At 35.0% G+C, this 16,762-nt stretch overlaps 1 protein-coding gene across 3 annotated transcripts in view; it reads left to right on the forward strand.

Annotated features, from left to right (window-relative positions):
- ATM (ATM serine/threonine kinase) overlaps window positions 1-16,762 on the forward strand; it is a 116,023-nt gene that overhangs the window by 69,842 nt on the left and 29,419 nt on the right. For 2 of the 3 annotated variants that reach the window (XM_046686306.1, XM_046686304.1), the window contains exons 40-50: window positions 1,514-1,669; window positions 4,900-5,008; window positions 6,984-7,072; window positions 7,172-7,274; window positions 7,858-8,006; window positions 9,404-9,508; window positions 10,765-10,884; window positions 14,049-14,283; window positions 14,698-14,865; window positions 15,654-15,767; window positions 16,475-16,692. In XM_046686306.1, coding sequence (XP_046542262.1) covers window positions 1,514-1,669; window positions 4,900-5,008; window positions 6,984-7,072; window positions 7,172-7,274; window positions 7,858-8,006; window positions 9,404-9,508; window positions 10,765-10,884; window positions 14,049-14,283; window positions 14,698-14,865; window positions 15,654-15,767; window positions 16,475-16,692 — 1,566 coding nt within the window. The remainder of the gene's footprint in view (window positions 1-1,513; window positions 1,670-4,899; window positions 5,009-6,983; window positions 7,073-7,171; window positions 7,275-7,857; window positions 8,007-9,403; window positions 9,509-10,764; window positions 10,885-14,048; window positions 14,284-14,697; window positions 14,866-15,653; window positions 15,768-16,474; window positions 16,693-16,762) is intronic. The other variant, XM_046686305.1, reaches the window with a different exon arrangement.

Raw genomic sequence — 16,762 nt, forward strand, 5'->3', positions numbered from 1 at the left:
TCTGGTCAATTGTTTTACAGTGTGGTGTCTTTGCTCCTATTATTTCTCATGAGATTTTTGATAGTGAGTGCAGGTATTGCTAGAGTGGGTGATCTGACTGATCTGTACTGCTCCAGAGTTGACCAGAACTTTGAAGAGATAATGTAGTAGGCCTATAACTTGAGTATATAGGAACTGATATCTCATGAGTGTGTATGGTGATGGTGGCAGTGCTTGGTAAAGAATGAGAGGGAGAGGTGGGAAAAAAGTGCAAAACTGTTTAACCCAAATACATTTACATCTTAAATATTAATTCTTCTGTAACCCCTCATACTATTCTGCCCACTCTTAGAAAAAAAAGTGTTAGGCCTTTCAGTGTCTTTGTTTCTGGTTAGAAAGTTACTGAGTCACCTCATCATTTTGTACCAGATCCTCTTCTGAGAAAGCCTGTAAGAAGCTTTACCTATAGCTGGAAGCACGTTTTTTCTTGGTATTTGGAAGCAGTTTCACCTTTGAATCATTCATTTCAGGCTTGTCATAGGGGTAGAATGTTGTTGAGATTGGCAGGCCTTAAAGAAGGTAAAAATTCTTAATATTCAGTTTTCATTCAGAACAAGACCTTAAAGAAGATTCCTTGAGAAAATATGAATAGAACATGGAACAAAGGGTAGGACCTGAGTTCAAGTCTAAGTCTGGTACTCAGAAGCGTTGTGATCTCTGAATCAAGGTTCTCTGAACTTCAGGTTCCTCAGAATAGCTACAATTAAATATTGGCTATGTGCTGGGCACTTTATTCATCAGCTTAATAAGCATTATTTAATCATTGCAACTACCGTCTAAGGAATATGTTGTATCCAGGTTTTATAGAGGAAGAAACTGAGGCTTAAGAAGTTAAGTTGCTGAAAATCATACAGCTTGTAGTAGGTGATCCAGCTGTATTTGAGCCTAGCTGTGTCCTACTCTAAAACTGGTGCTCTTAACCTTGTCACATCTCTTTGACATTAGTTTTGAGAAAAATAATATCTATGGTCCCTTCCAGTTCTGACCTTCTATTACCACAGTGGAAGACTTTTACCAAATAACCTAGGCAATAAACTAAGGAGAAAATGAACTGCAATAGGAAAGACATGTAAATAGTGTTTAGAGAAAACAAAGTTCTCATTAAATTGACCATTTAAAACGATTTTTGTATGTGTTATTAGCAATTCTGGCCAGCCTATTCTTAGCCTTTGGTCCATGGATCCCTTGGTGGAAAACAGGTATGAACCCCAAATTTGTATGGGATGATGGTCCATAGCTTTCGTCAGATTCTATAAGGGATGTGTGATCCAAAAAGAGTGACAAATAAGGCTGTTCAGTCATGTTATCTAAGAAATTTAATAGCTATATATTGAGGAAATGTCGTTTTTGGTTATTTGACTTTAACTTTCTTTTTAAGTATCACTTGCTACCATTGTATTCTATCTCAACATACTTTCCTTTTGATATTGAAGTTAAAGGAATGGACATGACTTCATTTAAAATTTTTCTTTAGACCTTCCTCAGGAACAGTTTTTGATGATGCCTTCTGGCTGGAGTTGAATTATCTTGAAGTTGCCAAGGTAGCTCAGTCTTGTGCTGCTCACTTTACAGCATTGCTCTATGCCGAAATCTACGCAGACAAGAAAAGCATGGAGGATCAAGAGAAAAGGTAATGAATGGAGAAGTTGTGGGTTTTAAAACTGATGTTGACGTTGTTTCAATTAAGGTGTTTATTAAAGATTTGTTTTCTCCCATTCCCCCATTTAAAAGACATTTTAGATAAAAATTTTCTAGCTTTTAAATACAGTGAACTAATAGTGAATTTTTTTAAAAGAAATAATTCTGCTCTGAAGTAAATAGAGATGTTTATTACTTAAGAATGGTAAAAATTATACAGATAGCAAGCTCTTGGAAGACAGAGATCATACTTCTTTTTCTCTGTATTCTCCATAGCAGCTCGCATTGGGAACTTAATAAAGGGTTCAATAAATATTTTTCAAATGGTTGAGTGATTCCCTGATTTCAGTTAAATTAGATTTACCACGAACCCCTCAGCTTATTCAACATCCATTCTACTTGTTGACTATAGAGTAATATAACTGATTTCTCTCTGTGACTAAATCACTTTCATTACTTTGCTGTCTACTTGTGTTTCTACTACTTTAATTTACTTTTCCTTTGAGTTAGAACTCTCATAAGAATCTGATAAGGATAGTTGTAGATCATAGCAAAGAACAAAAACCAGCCAAGAAAGTTGAAGGGTAAAAAATACACACTTTATCACCCCAACTGCCCTCCTCAAATCTTTATTCATTTGAAATAGCCTGGTGTTTATTTTTATAGTTAGCCTCACTTTCTCACCACAAAATTACTCATATTACAAAATTGAAATGGTGAAGATGTATTATGTTGAGAGATTTCTCATTCTTGCTGCTTATAATTTCTACTTTGGATTGTTATTAAGTTGGAAACAGTGTGGTGTTTAGACTGTGGAAAACCAGGAACCAGAATTCAGATCCTAGTCCAAAAATAATTAACTTGGTAGACTTGGACTGATTTCTTAACTCTCTGGGTTGGTATTTAATTTCTACTTTTCAGTTGAAAACAGTTAAAAATCTACAACATGTAAATCATGTGTATAATATGCCAGTGATACGTTCACGATCACTGTAGACTTTGTATGAAGACAAGTATGTTGCCCTTTAAGTATGTAAATGAGTAAGAAATTGATTGTTGCGTATTCTTAGAGTCAAAAATTTGAGTCAGGGCTTGCGTACTTGGTAGTAGTAATTATAATCTGAAAGTGCTTCGTTATCTTCGTTCCATGGATTGGAACGAAGTGGTATTTTTTAATAATTAGGAGTGAATAACTGAGTTCTTCTATGACTGTAAATTAAAGCACCTTTAATTTGAGGATAGGTGATGATATAGAATGTGGAAAAGTTTTGCAGAATTGCTTATTTAACAAAAAGGAGTGTCTAGATTTTATTTTGGTTAACTGTAGGGAAAAGTCCTTGACAAATAGGGCTTGCTGTTTGCTCTACAGTCTGATTTTGATTTTTTTTCCCAAGTACCTTATGGGAAAGAGAGGGTAAACAGAGAGATAAGGTGTATAGAGGGTAGAGAATGCTAGTTTTCTTTGACTTTGTAAATCTAAAGTGATCAGGAAAAGTATAATAGAAAGCAAAATACAGATTAACAGTTTACAAACACTGTTAAGTCAGAAAAATTAATTGCTCTCTTCAGTTCTCTATCCGATTTATTTAATAGCAAAATTCCTCAAACTAGGTATTCAGGAATATATTTAAAGTTTTGTTTTATGTGTTAACTTGCTTGTGAGAAAGTATGAGATTTCAAAGTTAGTGTCCATATTTTTTTAGAAGGAAGTCAAAACTCCTTCAAACAGGATTAGACAACGGGTGGTAGTTCACAGTCTGTCATTTTAGTATTCCTGATACCTAAGGCATTGCCTGACAGAAGTCCTGGCAACTAGGTTTTTTGCCTGAATGAATTACAGCCTTAGACTTACAAAGAAATAACCTCTAATACTATCTTTACTACTTTCCAAATTTCTCCTCTAAAAACTAACCTTTTTTCTGTATGACTTGCCAATAAGGAAAATATATATAATATCTACATAGGAAGATTATAAAGCAAAATAGAATGTTGTCAGTATCATTATGTCAATCAATGGTCTCATCTATCCCGTCTTTCTGTGCTCCCTCCAAGAGGTGAGTGTTATGTTGTGTTTTGAGTTTATCATTCCTTTGGATGACATTTTTATCATATGGGTATGAACCCATAAATAAAGTTTAGTTTCTGTTATTTTTGAGCTTTATAAGAAATTATATGTGTACTTTTCTACAACTTGTTTCTTCACTCAATATTTTTGTAAGATTTACCTATGTTGTTTGTTGCTGCGGTATATTAATTTGTTATTGCCACATAATGTAGCAGTGGCAGACTATACCATGATTCATTTATTACCCTTTCCCCTGTTAATGATATATATCTTAGTGTCAAATTACTGAGTCGCAGGGTATGCAATTTTCAACCTTATACCATAGTGCCAAATTGTTTTTTAAAGTGGTTATACAATTTGCATACTTCTCAGAAATGTAGTTCATGAGGAAGTGGATCAGTAGGAAGCCTTATGTTTGAAGAAGGGAGCCAAAGCACAACTATTTCTAGTTGGAGTGAAAAAAGGAAAGAAGAAACTGGAAAAGTTTATAGGTAAACAGTAGAGGCACTATCACTTAGGATAGTTTTATTTTATACATTGGATTATTATTGCCATAGATACTGTAATAGCTGGCCTGATTTTAGTATTAAAATTATACTGAATTTCGTAATATCATATAGGACTGAATATCATAAGGCCTTGGCGTAGACAAATCTCAGTTCTAATCTTGACTGTCACTTATTAGTTTTATAATCTTGGGTATAGGTGGATGCTCCTGATCCTTTTCCTTCTCAACACTTAATATTATCAGACTTCTTAATTTTTGCCAATTTATCAGACATTAAGTAATGTCTCAGTGTTGTCTTAATTTGTGTGCCTATAATTATTAATGAGATTGAACTTCAGGTAAAACCACTGACAGAACTTTTACTAACTGAATAAGGGGACATCTGCTCTATTTTTAAACAGGCTTGTCTCTAAATCAGCATACTTTGGCATATAGCCTTCCCATATATAAAATATTGTCATTAAAATGTAATTCTCGTTCAAATCATTAAAATTCACAAATTTCTTTTCCATTCTAGGCCTAAATGGTATTATGTTTTAAAGTATAAATAGTTTATTATGTTTTATTTGTGACCTTTGTTGGTTTTTTTCTGGCAAAGTCTATAGTATATACATTAACAAGCTTCAAAATAGTGTATTCTCATTAAAAGAAGTACTCTTGTGACAAACAGAAGTCTTACATTTGAAGAAGGGAGCCAAAGTACAACTATTTCTAGTTTGAGTGAAAAAAGTAAAGAAGAAAGTGGAATAAGTTTACAGGTAAATATTATAGACTCGATTATTTGTGATAATATTTATTTTATACTTTGGATTATTATTTTGTTATAGAAACTATATATGTGTCATTTGGTTTTCAAACTGAAGTGACTTTTTGAACCGAGCATCATATATATACATTCATGGTTTGAAGCTTAGGCCTTAGGGTAAAGAAACATGAGTTCTGATCCTGACTCTTCTAAATTGTATAGTCTTCCGCAGGTTACTTAACCTTTCCAACTGTGAGTTCCTTTACCTGAAAGACAGAAGTAAAACCACCTATTTCATAGGGTGAATTTATACCATATATTTTCTGCCACAATTCCCTGTTCCCTTTCTTTATCACACCTATAATTTATAATTATGTATTTATTTGTTTACTTGTTTATTGTTATGTCACATCTCAGAGCAGATTGCTTCTTCTATAAATTTCTTGATATCTACTCTTAAATTGGCCCACAGTACTGTCTGGTATTCTTACTGAATTTGTTTGGTCAACTCATTCCTCTAAAATGACCATTTCAACTTCTCCTCCACACTTAAACCTCTGATCTTATCTGCTTTTGCTTTCAGCTTGCCTCCTACTTCCTGGAGAAAATAGGGGACAAATAGGAAGTCCTACCACAACCCACTATCAAACAGAAATCTCCCTGCATCTCCTCCCGTTGTAACCTTTCCTTTTGTTAAAGGAAACAAACAGTTTCTCCTCCTATCCAAGACCAATCCTTCTTCCTATGTTTTGTTTTTCATCAGCTTTTTCTCAGAAAATTTATTTTTTATTGTGCTGTGGTCCCTCTTAACATATCCAGACATTTTCAAACTTCTATTAAAAACATTCCCTTTCACACTAACACACAATCATTTCCTTCTTCCCTGTGTTCTCTTTTAAGTGTTGTCACCCTTTTTTTCTCTCTTCTTTTCACAGCGATACTTTATGAGAGAGTTGTCTATGTTTGCCATCTTCATTTCTGCTTCTTCCACTCTCTCCACTGAAGTAGCACTTGCTAATGTCATCCATAAACTTCCTGTTACTAAGTCTGGTGGTCACCTTTCATTCAACATCTTCCTTAACGTTTCATTAACACTTAACACCGTCAGGCATGCCTTGCTTAAAATGTGTTCTGTCTACATTATCCTGATTTTTCTCCTTCCTTTTTTTGCTGCTTTATAGTCTCAAACTCTTTTACTGAGTTTTTGAAGTATTTTCTGTGTACCAGGCACTGTGCTGGGCTTAGTTACTGAATGTTCCAATACTGAGGGCTTGATTTTATGTTTATGAATAGAAACAGTTTAATTAGAATTATGCCAGTATCAGTGAATTTGTATTTCGAAAATATTGTCCAGAGCAAGCACCATTAAGGCAGTTAAACTGCTTGATCACTTTTCTGTGCAATACGGTTTCTAACTTTTTCAGTTTTCTATTTTTGTTTTTATTTTACTGAGATGATTTTACACGTAATCTATTTTTAACTGTGTAAATTTTACAACAGATTTGAGTCATCAAACCGCTTCTTTATCCATATCATGTTTTACCGATTATAACATAATGCAATTTTGAATTTTCTTTCAAAGAAAAACTCATGACCTTTATTTTTACCAAATTCAGTTTTCAAGTGTCAGACTTTGCAGAAAGTCATTTTCCCCTGTACAGTTTTAGCTGTTGACAGGATTATTTGTTTTTGTTTTTATGATTATTTTTGCATGTGTTAAAAGCCCGTAGGTAGGGATTTATTTCTCATGTAATTCATGAAATTGTGAGCAATTCTCAGGTCATCCACAATCATTCTGTTGACTGGGATTGGTTTGTTGTGTTGCTGATCGAAATCTTTAGTGTATACTTCAGTATCATTATATTTTATTTTTATAATGTAACATTTAGAATTGGGAGTTACATCTTGGTAATGATGTAACTTCTGATATGCTAAATTCATAAAGTGATACTTTTCCTCTACAATTTTTGTTGTTTCCATGTTTTTAGGATCTGCTGTTAGAGATCTACAGAAGTATAGGAGAGCCAGACAGTCTGTATGGCTGTGGGGGAGGAAAAATGTTACAACCCCTTACTAGGTAAACTGCATTTTTCTAGATAATGATATAATAATTCTGTTTGTGAAGGAGTTACATGCATGTAAAACTCAAAGGTATTTTGAAAACTTTTAATTATAGACTACGAACATACGAACATGAAGCAATGTGGGGAAAAGCCCTAGTAACATACGACCTTGAGACAGCAATCTCCTCATCAACCCGCCAGGCAGGGATAATTCAGGTATGTTGTTTTCCTGCTTCAGTAAAGTGCTATTAGTGTAGTGCTGAGAATATTTCAGTATGTTTATGGAATATTTCTACAGCCACATAAACTCCTGAGATAAGACTGAAAGTTGTCTGTTTTTCAGGCATTGGGCTAAAAACTCAGAGGGATCCACAGGTAAATGAGACAGGACAGTGACCTAAAAGATAGTGTAGATTTGTTGATCGTGATCTTGTTAGCTAACAGTAGAAGACATTTCTTGACTGTGTACAGTGTGCCACATAGTGAATTAAGTTCTTCACATGGAAAAATCTCATGTAAACTATTTCTCATAGTTTGCATTAGAGTTGGTCACAAAAGCTGTCATATCTGTTACTGGCTAATATTCCTTAGCCATTCTTCCATCAAATATTAAAGTCCTTTGAGCTCTATCTTTGTGTTGTGGGGGGAACATGCTAAACAATATTTGGGATTTTAAGCAGTTTATTGTGAACTACTAAAGTTTTTTAAAGTTACTTTTCATGTTTGATTGCTATTTTTTGTTTCTCTAGTTTTCTATCTTTGGTTACTTACTTAGTTTTTTTTTTAAACTCCTGTTCAGGCCTTGCAGAATTTGGGACTCTGCCACATTCTTTCTGTCTATTTAAAAGGATTAGATCATGAAAATAAAGAGTGGTGTGCTGAACTACAAGAACTTCATTACCAAGCAGCATGGAGGAATATGCAATGGGACCACTGCATTTGTGTCAAGTAAAAAGAACTCTGACATTTTTTATTGCCATTTCTCTAGTTATAAACGAACTGTTTTTATCTTGCTCTACGAATGTAACAGGAGTTGTGTTTTTTATGTTTTGTAAACTCTGCAGGCTGTAGATATGCCTAAATGCTTGAATAAGATAGCAAGAGCAGTTAGTGTACCTAGGCTCAAATTTCACTCTTTTCTTCGATTAGGGCAGTTCCACTGCCACCCCCAAGATGTATTTGAAAATATAAGTATAAAAAGTATTTTCTCACGAGAATCTTCTCACTTATTGTTTCTAGGTCCAAAGAAAAATGTAGGCATTTCCCTGCTGCAAACTTTTAGTCAGATAGCACTCTTATTGACTGGATGGTACATAAAAGACTACCTATCTTTATTTATGAGATACTTTTTTTGATTAAAAAAATACTGGTAAATTGGTAACACAGGAAGATAATGTTTATAACCTATATGTAAGGTTACCATATTTTCTGAATGAAAAGCCAAACACTTAATCTAATGAAAGATTTCGTGTTTACATAAAAAATCTTTTGATGATGTAAACACCTAAAAATTAAATCATATTAATTGTGTGTTTTAATCACCTTCATAGAAAAAGAATTTTCATTAATTGGAGTGTCTTTCAAATTTCAAACTATTAGATTGCTATAAAATTAGAGATATGCTTTCATATTTTTAAAATCTTTTACTCTAAGAGCTTTCTTCCTGCTTGCCTCTACAAATCCTCATATACGATTCTTCTCTTTGCCTACCATGTTTTAGCCACATAGGCTTTGTCCGTGTTTTTCCATCAGGCCTATTCCTACCCAAAGGCCTTAAATGCATCTTCTTTTTGCCCCTGTTACCATGTGTGTGGCTTCTTGTCATTCAGAGTCTAGTTTAATAATGTCACATCTCAGAGACTCCATTCCTGACCAGCCATTCTACAGTAGCCACCCAGTCATTCTATTTTCTTACCCTATTTTAATTCTCTACATATCCCTTGTCACCATCTGACGTTTTTCTTATTTATTGTCCCTCTTCTCCAAACCAGAACATAAACTGCATGAGAACAGGGGCCTGATCTGACTTGTCCACTAATGGATTCCCTGCATCTAGAACCTGGTGCCTGGCATGTAGTAGGCATTCATTGAATAAATTAGACTATAGCAATTTTAGAACTGGGCAAAATATCTGAGAAATTTACTTTTTTCTACCTGAAGAATTTGACCCACAAAATTCTTTGTATTTTTTTACGGGAATATCTAGAAATGCATTTTTTTAAATGTAGAAATCTTAAGTTTAGCTTTAAAATTTTGTCTTTTGATGAAATTATTTATACATGCATATTTTAGGATTATTTGTTTTAAATATATTTTTTCTTTCTTTTTTTTCGATTATCTCACAGCAAAGGAGCAGAAGGAGCCAGTTACCACAAGTCGTTGTACAATGCTCTGCAGTCTCTAAGAGACAGAGAATTCTCCACGTTTTATGAAAGTCTCAAATATGCCAGGTATTGTAAAAAGAAAGAATTATCATATTTTAACATTTAATGTCATGGCTTCTTTTCTGAAAACTTGATGAATAATTTCAACGTGAGGATTTGCGCTGGTGCAGGGGTAAGGTCTTGGTGGCTGTGATCGGTTGTTTCCATGACATTCCACGTCACTCCTCTCAAAAAAAATTCCCTGTGTAAGCAAGAGTTCATACAATCAATGTTGAAACACAAACAGTGCAAAGGGGAGGCAATATCCAGTGATTAGCAATTTCATAGCTTTTGCACATCTGAGAAATGAGTACTCAGGTGAGTTTTATCTTCTGCAAGCATGTTTTTGTAAGAATTGTGAGTGTGCCTATCTTTAAAATTTTATTCTGTACCTTGAAAATGTATTCCTCATGATTTAAATGTTTAATATTAGAGAATTCTTTAATGTACATATGTCACATATATATATAGTACTAATGTTACCTTTTTATTTTTTGTTTTAGATGCAGGAGCATGCTCATGTTAGTTACTTATGTAAATTGTTACATTGTTTTTTCTTATGTAATACTTTTTTATTTATTTCTGTAGTTCAAATATATTCTTTCCTTTTAAAAAATTCCCTTTGGGAATTCTTTCCACCAAACCCTCAAGAAAGTCTTGTCAATTCCCACTCCTCTCTTCTCTTCCTCGACCAGCGTACTGAGAGTTTTAATCTTGTCTCATCTAATAGGTGTATGACACTCACGTCTCATAGCATTAGTGCTCTTTTTATAAAGTGGTGACTACTTACAGGCTTGTTATGAGGCACAAATGAGATAATGCACAAGAAAGTACTTAGCTATAACAGGCTAAACAAATGTAACATATTGTTTTTTGTTTAACAGCAGTTAGTGACCTAATTAAATTCTGTATTTTATTACTGAAATAATGTTTGCTGCCATTTAAGTGCTTATTATGTACTAGCTACTTTGTTAGGCTCTTTCCACATGTATTCTCTAGTCTTCAAAATAATTTTGGAAGTGAAAAGACTTTGGTGCAGAGAAATCCAATAATGTGCCCAAAGTTATACAGCCATAGGTGGCAGTACTGGGATTTAGCTCTAGCTCTGTATGATTCCACGATTTACTTTGTTTTCACTGCATTATGCTGGCGCTTGTGAATATTAGTATTATTAGATCAACATCACAGCCTATGATGAGAACTCTTTAACAACAAATTTGAACTTTTATCCTCCTGAAAACCTCTTCTTAGTTTTCAAAGTGTCGTGTCTTTTCTGCCACTAGAGTGAAAGAAGTGGAAGAATTGTGTAAAGGTAGCCTTGAGTCTGTGTATTCACTCTACCCCACACTTAGCAGATTGCAGACCATTGGAGAGCTCGAAAACATTGGGGAGCTTTTCTCAAGGTATGTTGTTCATGTGACTTTGTAATCCTCAAATGCAGCTTTTCTCTTACCAATAGTGACTTTAAAAAATAAAAATAGAGACCAGCAGTAGGTTTGTTTCTTTCCTGTTATCAAGGTATAAGTTGATTAGCCTAGTGAACTGTGCTCTTATTAAAATAAACATTTGCAAAAATATTCATTGTAGGGGCCAGGCTGGTGGCAAAGTGGTTAAGTTTGCACGTTCCACTTCGGCAGCCTGGCATTTGCTGGTTCTGATCCCAGGTGCAGACCTACGCACCACTTATCAAGCCATGCTCTATCAGGCATCCCACATATAAAATAGAGGAAGATGGGCAGGGATGTTAGCTCAGGGCCAATCTTCCTCAGCAAAAAGAGGAGGATTGGTGGCAGATCTTAGCTCAGGGCTAATCTTTCTTAAAAAAAAAAATTTCATTGTAAAAATTCAGGTTTATAGAATTAGGTTTATTGTACTGTCCTCTTTATAGCTTTTTCCTTGTTCTACCCCAGATAAAATTGTTTCTTCATGTTTTTGCTGTAGCACATTATACTCCACTCTGTTTTCGCACTGCCTTGGCATTGGTGTCATTTTATGTATACTCTGTCGTGCTATACTGGAAGCTCCCTAAATGTGGGGCCCATCGTTTTGTTTATGATTGTGTCCCCAAGTGCTTTTTCCTGGTGACTGATTCTTAGTCAACATTCAGTGGTCTTTATTCAGTGACCGTCAGTGAATTTGGAGTAGCTGTTGAGGGAAGATTACCTCTTATAATGGTGAGAAGAAGGTGATCCAGAAATATTGGAAAATGACATAAAACAGTTATTCAGGATACCATGGATCTAAGTTCAGACTTTGTGACCCTGAGAAAGTCACTTGACTCTTTGGGCCTCACTTTCCTCATTTCTAAAATGGGGGATTTATATTTGATGGTCTCTGGGCCCTTTTTAGCCTCGTCATTTTGAGTCATTATCATCATTATAAGAGGATGGAAAGAGGGTATAAGTTACCAAGATCACGTACCTTTATGCTAAAATAAACTTGGAATATGTTTTGTAAGTAGAAAAGAGAAGGAAATTTTAGAGTCAGAAAATAGTAGGGTTTTTTCAAAATTGCATAGCAGAAGGCCAAGTCATTGATGTGGCTCTTCTTAACTAGAGAATAAAGGAACAAAACTGTTTTCTGCTTTCATTGATAAGTATATTGGTGGTTCTTACTGCCAGAAATCTAGGAACTTTTCCTCTGAATGAAAGATGTCTCCAACTAAAGAAAGGATAGAATTCCTTAAGAAACTCCTTAAGAGTAATACTGGCTCTTCCTCTGGTAGGGAATTATAAGGAAGAGAGGCAGAGGGAAAGTTTGATGAGCTGGTGAACTAATACTTAGGACAACAGTTTTAAGTGTGGTGTACAGATTCCTAGGGGTCCCCAAGATCCATTGAGGGGGTCCATGAAATCAAAACTATCTAACTTATAGCAAGATGTTATTTGCTTTTTTTGGTCTCATTCTCTCATAAGGTACAGTACAGTTTTCATGAGGTATCAGAGAAAAATATCCACAATTATCTGAAAAGACCATTAACATCATCTTCCCTTGCCACCTACATATCTGTATGAGGGCAGATTTTCTTTCTGTGCTTCAACCAGAACATCATATCACAACAAACCAAGTGCAGAGGCAAAGATGAGCATTCAACTTTCTCTATTAAGCCAGAAACTAAAGAGATTTGCAGAAATGCAACACAGTGCCAGTCTTCTCAATGTTTTGTTTGGAAAGTACAGTTATTTTTCATAAAAATGTTATTTACAATATAGTTGATTCATTGTTACTTTTTAAAATTTTTTTTTGCTGAGGAAGATTCACTCAGAGTTAACGTCTGTGGCAGTCTTCCTCTATTTTGTATGTAGGTTGCCACCACAGCATGGCTGCCAACAAGTGGTGTAGGTTGGCACATGGGATCTGAACCTGGGCTGCCGAGATGGAGCATGGTGAACTTAACCACTAGGCCACAGGGCTGGCCCCATTATTATTGTTATTTTTTAAATAAATTAATGCATAGTAGGTTTTCCTCAGTTTTGGTTTCTAATATGGTAAATATCAATTGTTATAACCCAATAACTGAAAGCTCTTTGGGGTCTCAATAATTTGTAATATTGTAAAGAGGTTCTTGAGATTAAAAAGCTACCCTAGGATCATTTTGAGAGGAATTAAAGTTTTGGTTCCTATGAATTTGTGTTAATGCTTCCTTGTTTATCAAGCAACTAAGCAAGCTTTCATTTCCTGTCATCGCCTTGTCATCTTCCTAGTCTTCCTGCTTCATCCTGATTTCTCTCAGTACAGTAGTCCTGAAGGATTGGACAGTATTGCTTAGTTTGAACATCTAAGAAGCATACTGTTGTTATAAACTAATTGTACAGTGTGCATTTTCTCTTCCTTTAATAAATAGCATTGGTAAATGAAACCTTTGCCAAATGCCAGCATTTCCTTCACTGGATTGTGATTTCTTTAACAGCTGTAATCATGCAGAGTCATCTCCTGTGCCTGGCAGGCACAGTAAGTAATTAATGAGTTTACTTCATCTCCTTGCTGACATGTCCACTTTTACCAAAAGGAGCACTGAAGCAGGACTAGAAGTGTAGGCATTCTGTATGAGAGGCCTGATGAATGTGTTCTCATGTCGGAAGAATATATATTTAGAAGTGCTGCTTTTTGTGAGATCGAAGAATATTTTTAAGAAAATCTTTCAAAATGTTTATTTTCTGTGGCCCCTCTGCTGACCCTCAGAGGTCTGACCATTTTGTAGTTTTCTAAACTTTGGTCATTATTTCAGATTATTTATAAGTTGTAATCTTGTTACTCCAAAAAATCCCTTGTACAGTCATGTGCCGTAACAATGTTTCAGTCAACAACGGACCGTGTGTGCAATGGTGGTCCCATAAGATTGGTACCATAGAGCCTAGGTGCGTAGTAGGCTATACCATCTAGGTGTGTGTAAGTGCACTCTCTGATATTCGCACAGTGACAAAATCGCATAATGATGCATTTCTCAGAACATATCCCCATTGTTCAGTGACAGATAACTGTATTATATCTTAAGTTTAGAACCTGCAGAATACCAATTTTTTAAAATTTCTCTTCCTTACATGAATTCTGTGATTTTTGCTTTTAGATCAGTCACAGATAGGCAACCCTCTGAAGTCTACATTAAGTGGCGAAAGCACTCCCAGCTTCTCAAAGACAGTGATTTTAGTTTTCAGGAGCCTATCATGGCTCTACGCACAGTCATTCTGGAGATCTTGATGGAAAAGGAAATGGAGAGCTCCCAAAGACAGTGTTTCAAGGACATTCTCACCAAGCATCTTGTAGAACTCTCCACACTAGCCCGAACTTTCAAGAACACTCAGGTAGTAGGATTTAAAACTATCTCACCTCCTGACCTTTCCTTTTATTTCCCAGAAAATAGAAAGCGTGAGTAAAAAAGAAATGTCATTGAGAGACAAAGATCGCTATTAAAATATTATGTATCCTAATTGTTTAAGATTTCCATTTTTGAATTTGACCTGAGTTTAGCCTCAGACAAGGTACTTAGCTTCTCTAAGCCTCAACTTCCTGGTCATGAAATGAGAAGATAACTTACTATCTTGATAACAATTCAATGATTTTATACACTCTGTATATATGAAAAACAGTCAGACGTGGGGGTTGGGGAAGGCAGTCCTGACAAATAATGAAGTCCTCAATGGATGGTAGTTACTGCTTTCAGTGGTAGTAGTAGTAATAGTACAAGTATTTATTCCCATATACCATTTTCATTTCAGCTCCCTGAAAGGGCAATATTTCAAATTAAACAGTATAATTCAGCTAGTTGTGGAGTCTCTGAGTGGCAGCTGGAGGAAGCGCAAGTATTCTGGGCAAAAGAGGAGCAGAGCCTTGCCCTGAGTATTCTCAAGCAAATGATCAAGAAGTTGGATGCCAGTTGTACAGAGGTTGACTTTTTTTTTTAATTGGCTGAATTAGTATTTTACTGTTATAAATAATAAATCTACAATTTTATTAAACCCTTGAAATTACTGATGGATGAACAAGAAATTATAAAAAGCAGCCTGGAAAATTAATATTTGTAAAAGATGTTTGCAAAGTATTTATTTTTCCTATTTACAACAATTCAATCAGTCTGTCTTTTGGTTGATTTATTTAATTTGTCTGAATGTTTAAAGTTTTGGCCACAATGATGTCCTTCTCACATACACCTGCTTAGTGAATATCACCTTACTGTCATTTTGGGATTGGGCACTTGTATGACATCCTCCATTGTTAGAGATTTCATCGTTATACCAGAGCACCGGAAGTTGGTATGCTGTGATGTTTAAATATTGCTTAACCATATGGGCCTTGGAGTAGGGCTGGCCAGAGTTACATATCTTCTTTGTATCTCAGTTTTAATTTTCTACTTTGCAAATTAAGGATAATAATGGTACTCATTTCATAGAGTTCTTGTGAGGATTAAATGAGTTCATATACATAAAGCCATTAGAAAGTGCCTGGCATATACAAGTACTCAATAATTGGGAGTTGGCTCCAATAATAGTAATAATAATAAACAGTAGAGGATAATTGTTTCATAAACTTACATACTTGGAATTATTAAAATAGTTGTATGGTGAAAGCAGATGAGGGAAAACATTTTTAACCTACTTTTGTCCCCCATATGGAAGATATTTTTGTGCGGTCATGGTAATAAATTACATTTTAAGGTTTTGCTTTTTGTATACAGAATGATCCCAACCTAAAACTTATGTACACAGAATGTCTGAGGATTTGTGGCAACTGGTTAGCAGAAACTTGCTTAGAAAATCCTGCAGTCATCATGCAGACCTATCTGGAAAAGGTAAGATTTTCTAGCAACCCTTGAGAGAGTTGTTTAGCGTGAATACATTTGATCTTTTTATCAAGGACAAATATATTTCAAAAGGAAATAAAAGTATGATTTCAATTTTCCGTATATGCTACTGTTGAAGCTCTGTGTAGTCTTTAGCACAGAATGAAACAGAATGTTAGAAAAGAAGGAGCATGTTTTGAAAGACAGCCCAAATATGTCTCTTTTCTACACCTCACCGCCAGCTCCTCTGTCAACAAGTCGTTTCTCCATTTATTTATCTACAAAAATAGCTGATTAAGGAAGTGCAAGTCAGCCTTTGCAATTCATTTGTAGCCCAACCACCCTATCTAAGTAGGGCTAAGATTCAGTCTTCAGCCCCTTTTCACCTTCCTGTTTCTCCCTCTTATTCCTGAAGTTTAACTAATTTTGGAAATAGTTACCTCACTAAATAAGTGTGACAAGAAAAGCATAATATGATTGCCTTTAAATTTTGTAGAGTCCTTTGTTTTTGCACAGTTCTTTACAAATATTAGCTCTTTGGGTTATTTCTGTACTGTCAAAGTTGTTTTGAAAAGTCAAGAAAATACTGCATATAATTTAGCTTACACATGTGTATAAAGTTGAACTTTACTGTGGGTGTTTCTTTGATCTGAGTGATTATTTAGATGCATTTAGTATCTGTAAATACAATATAAATGGACTGTGTTTTTTTGAAGGCAGTAGAAGTTGCTGGAAATTGTGATGGAGAAAGCAATGATGAGCTCAGAAATGGAAAAATGAAGGCCTTTCTCTCTTTAGCACGGTTCTCAGATACTCAGTACCAAAGAATTGAAAACTACATGAAATCATCAGAATTTGAAAACAAGCAAGCTCTCCTGAAAAGGGCCAAAGAGGAAGTGGGCCTTCTTAGGGAACATAAAATTCAGACCAACAGGTAACTAGGTGTCTACAAGTGACAAGTGGCAAGATATACACAGTCACTGTGTATCTGTATATACAAAACC

Source organism: Equus quagga, chromosome 14, assembly GCF_021613505.1.
Source record: "Equus quagga isolate Etosha38 chromosome 14, UCLA_HA_Equagga_1.0, whole genome shotgun sequence".
Classification (NCBI taxonomy): Eukaryota; Metazoa; Chordata; class Mammalia; order Perissodactyla; family Equidae; genus Equus; species Equus quagga.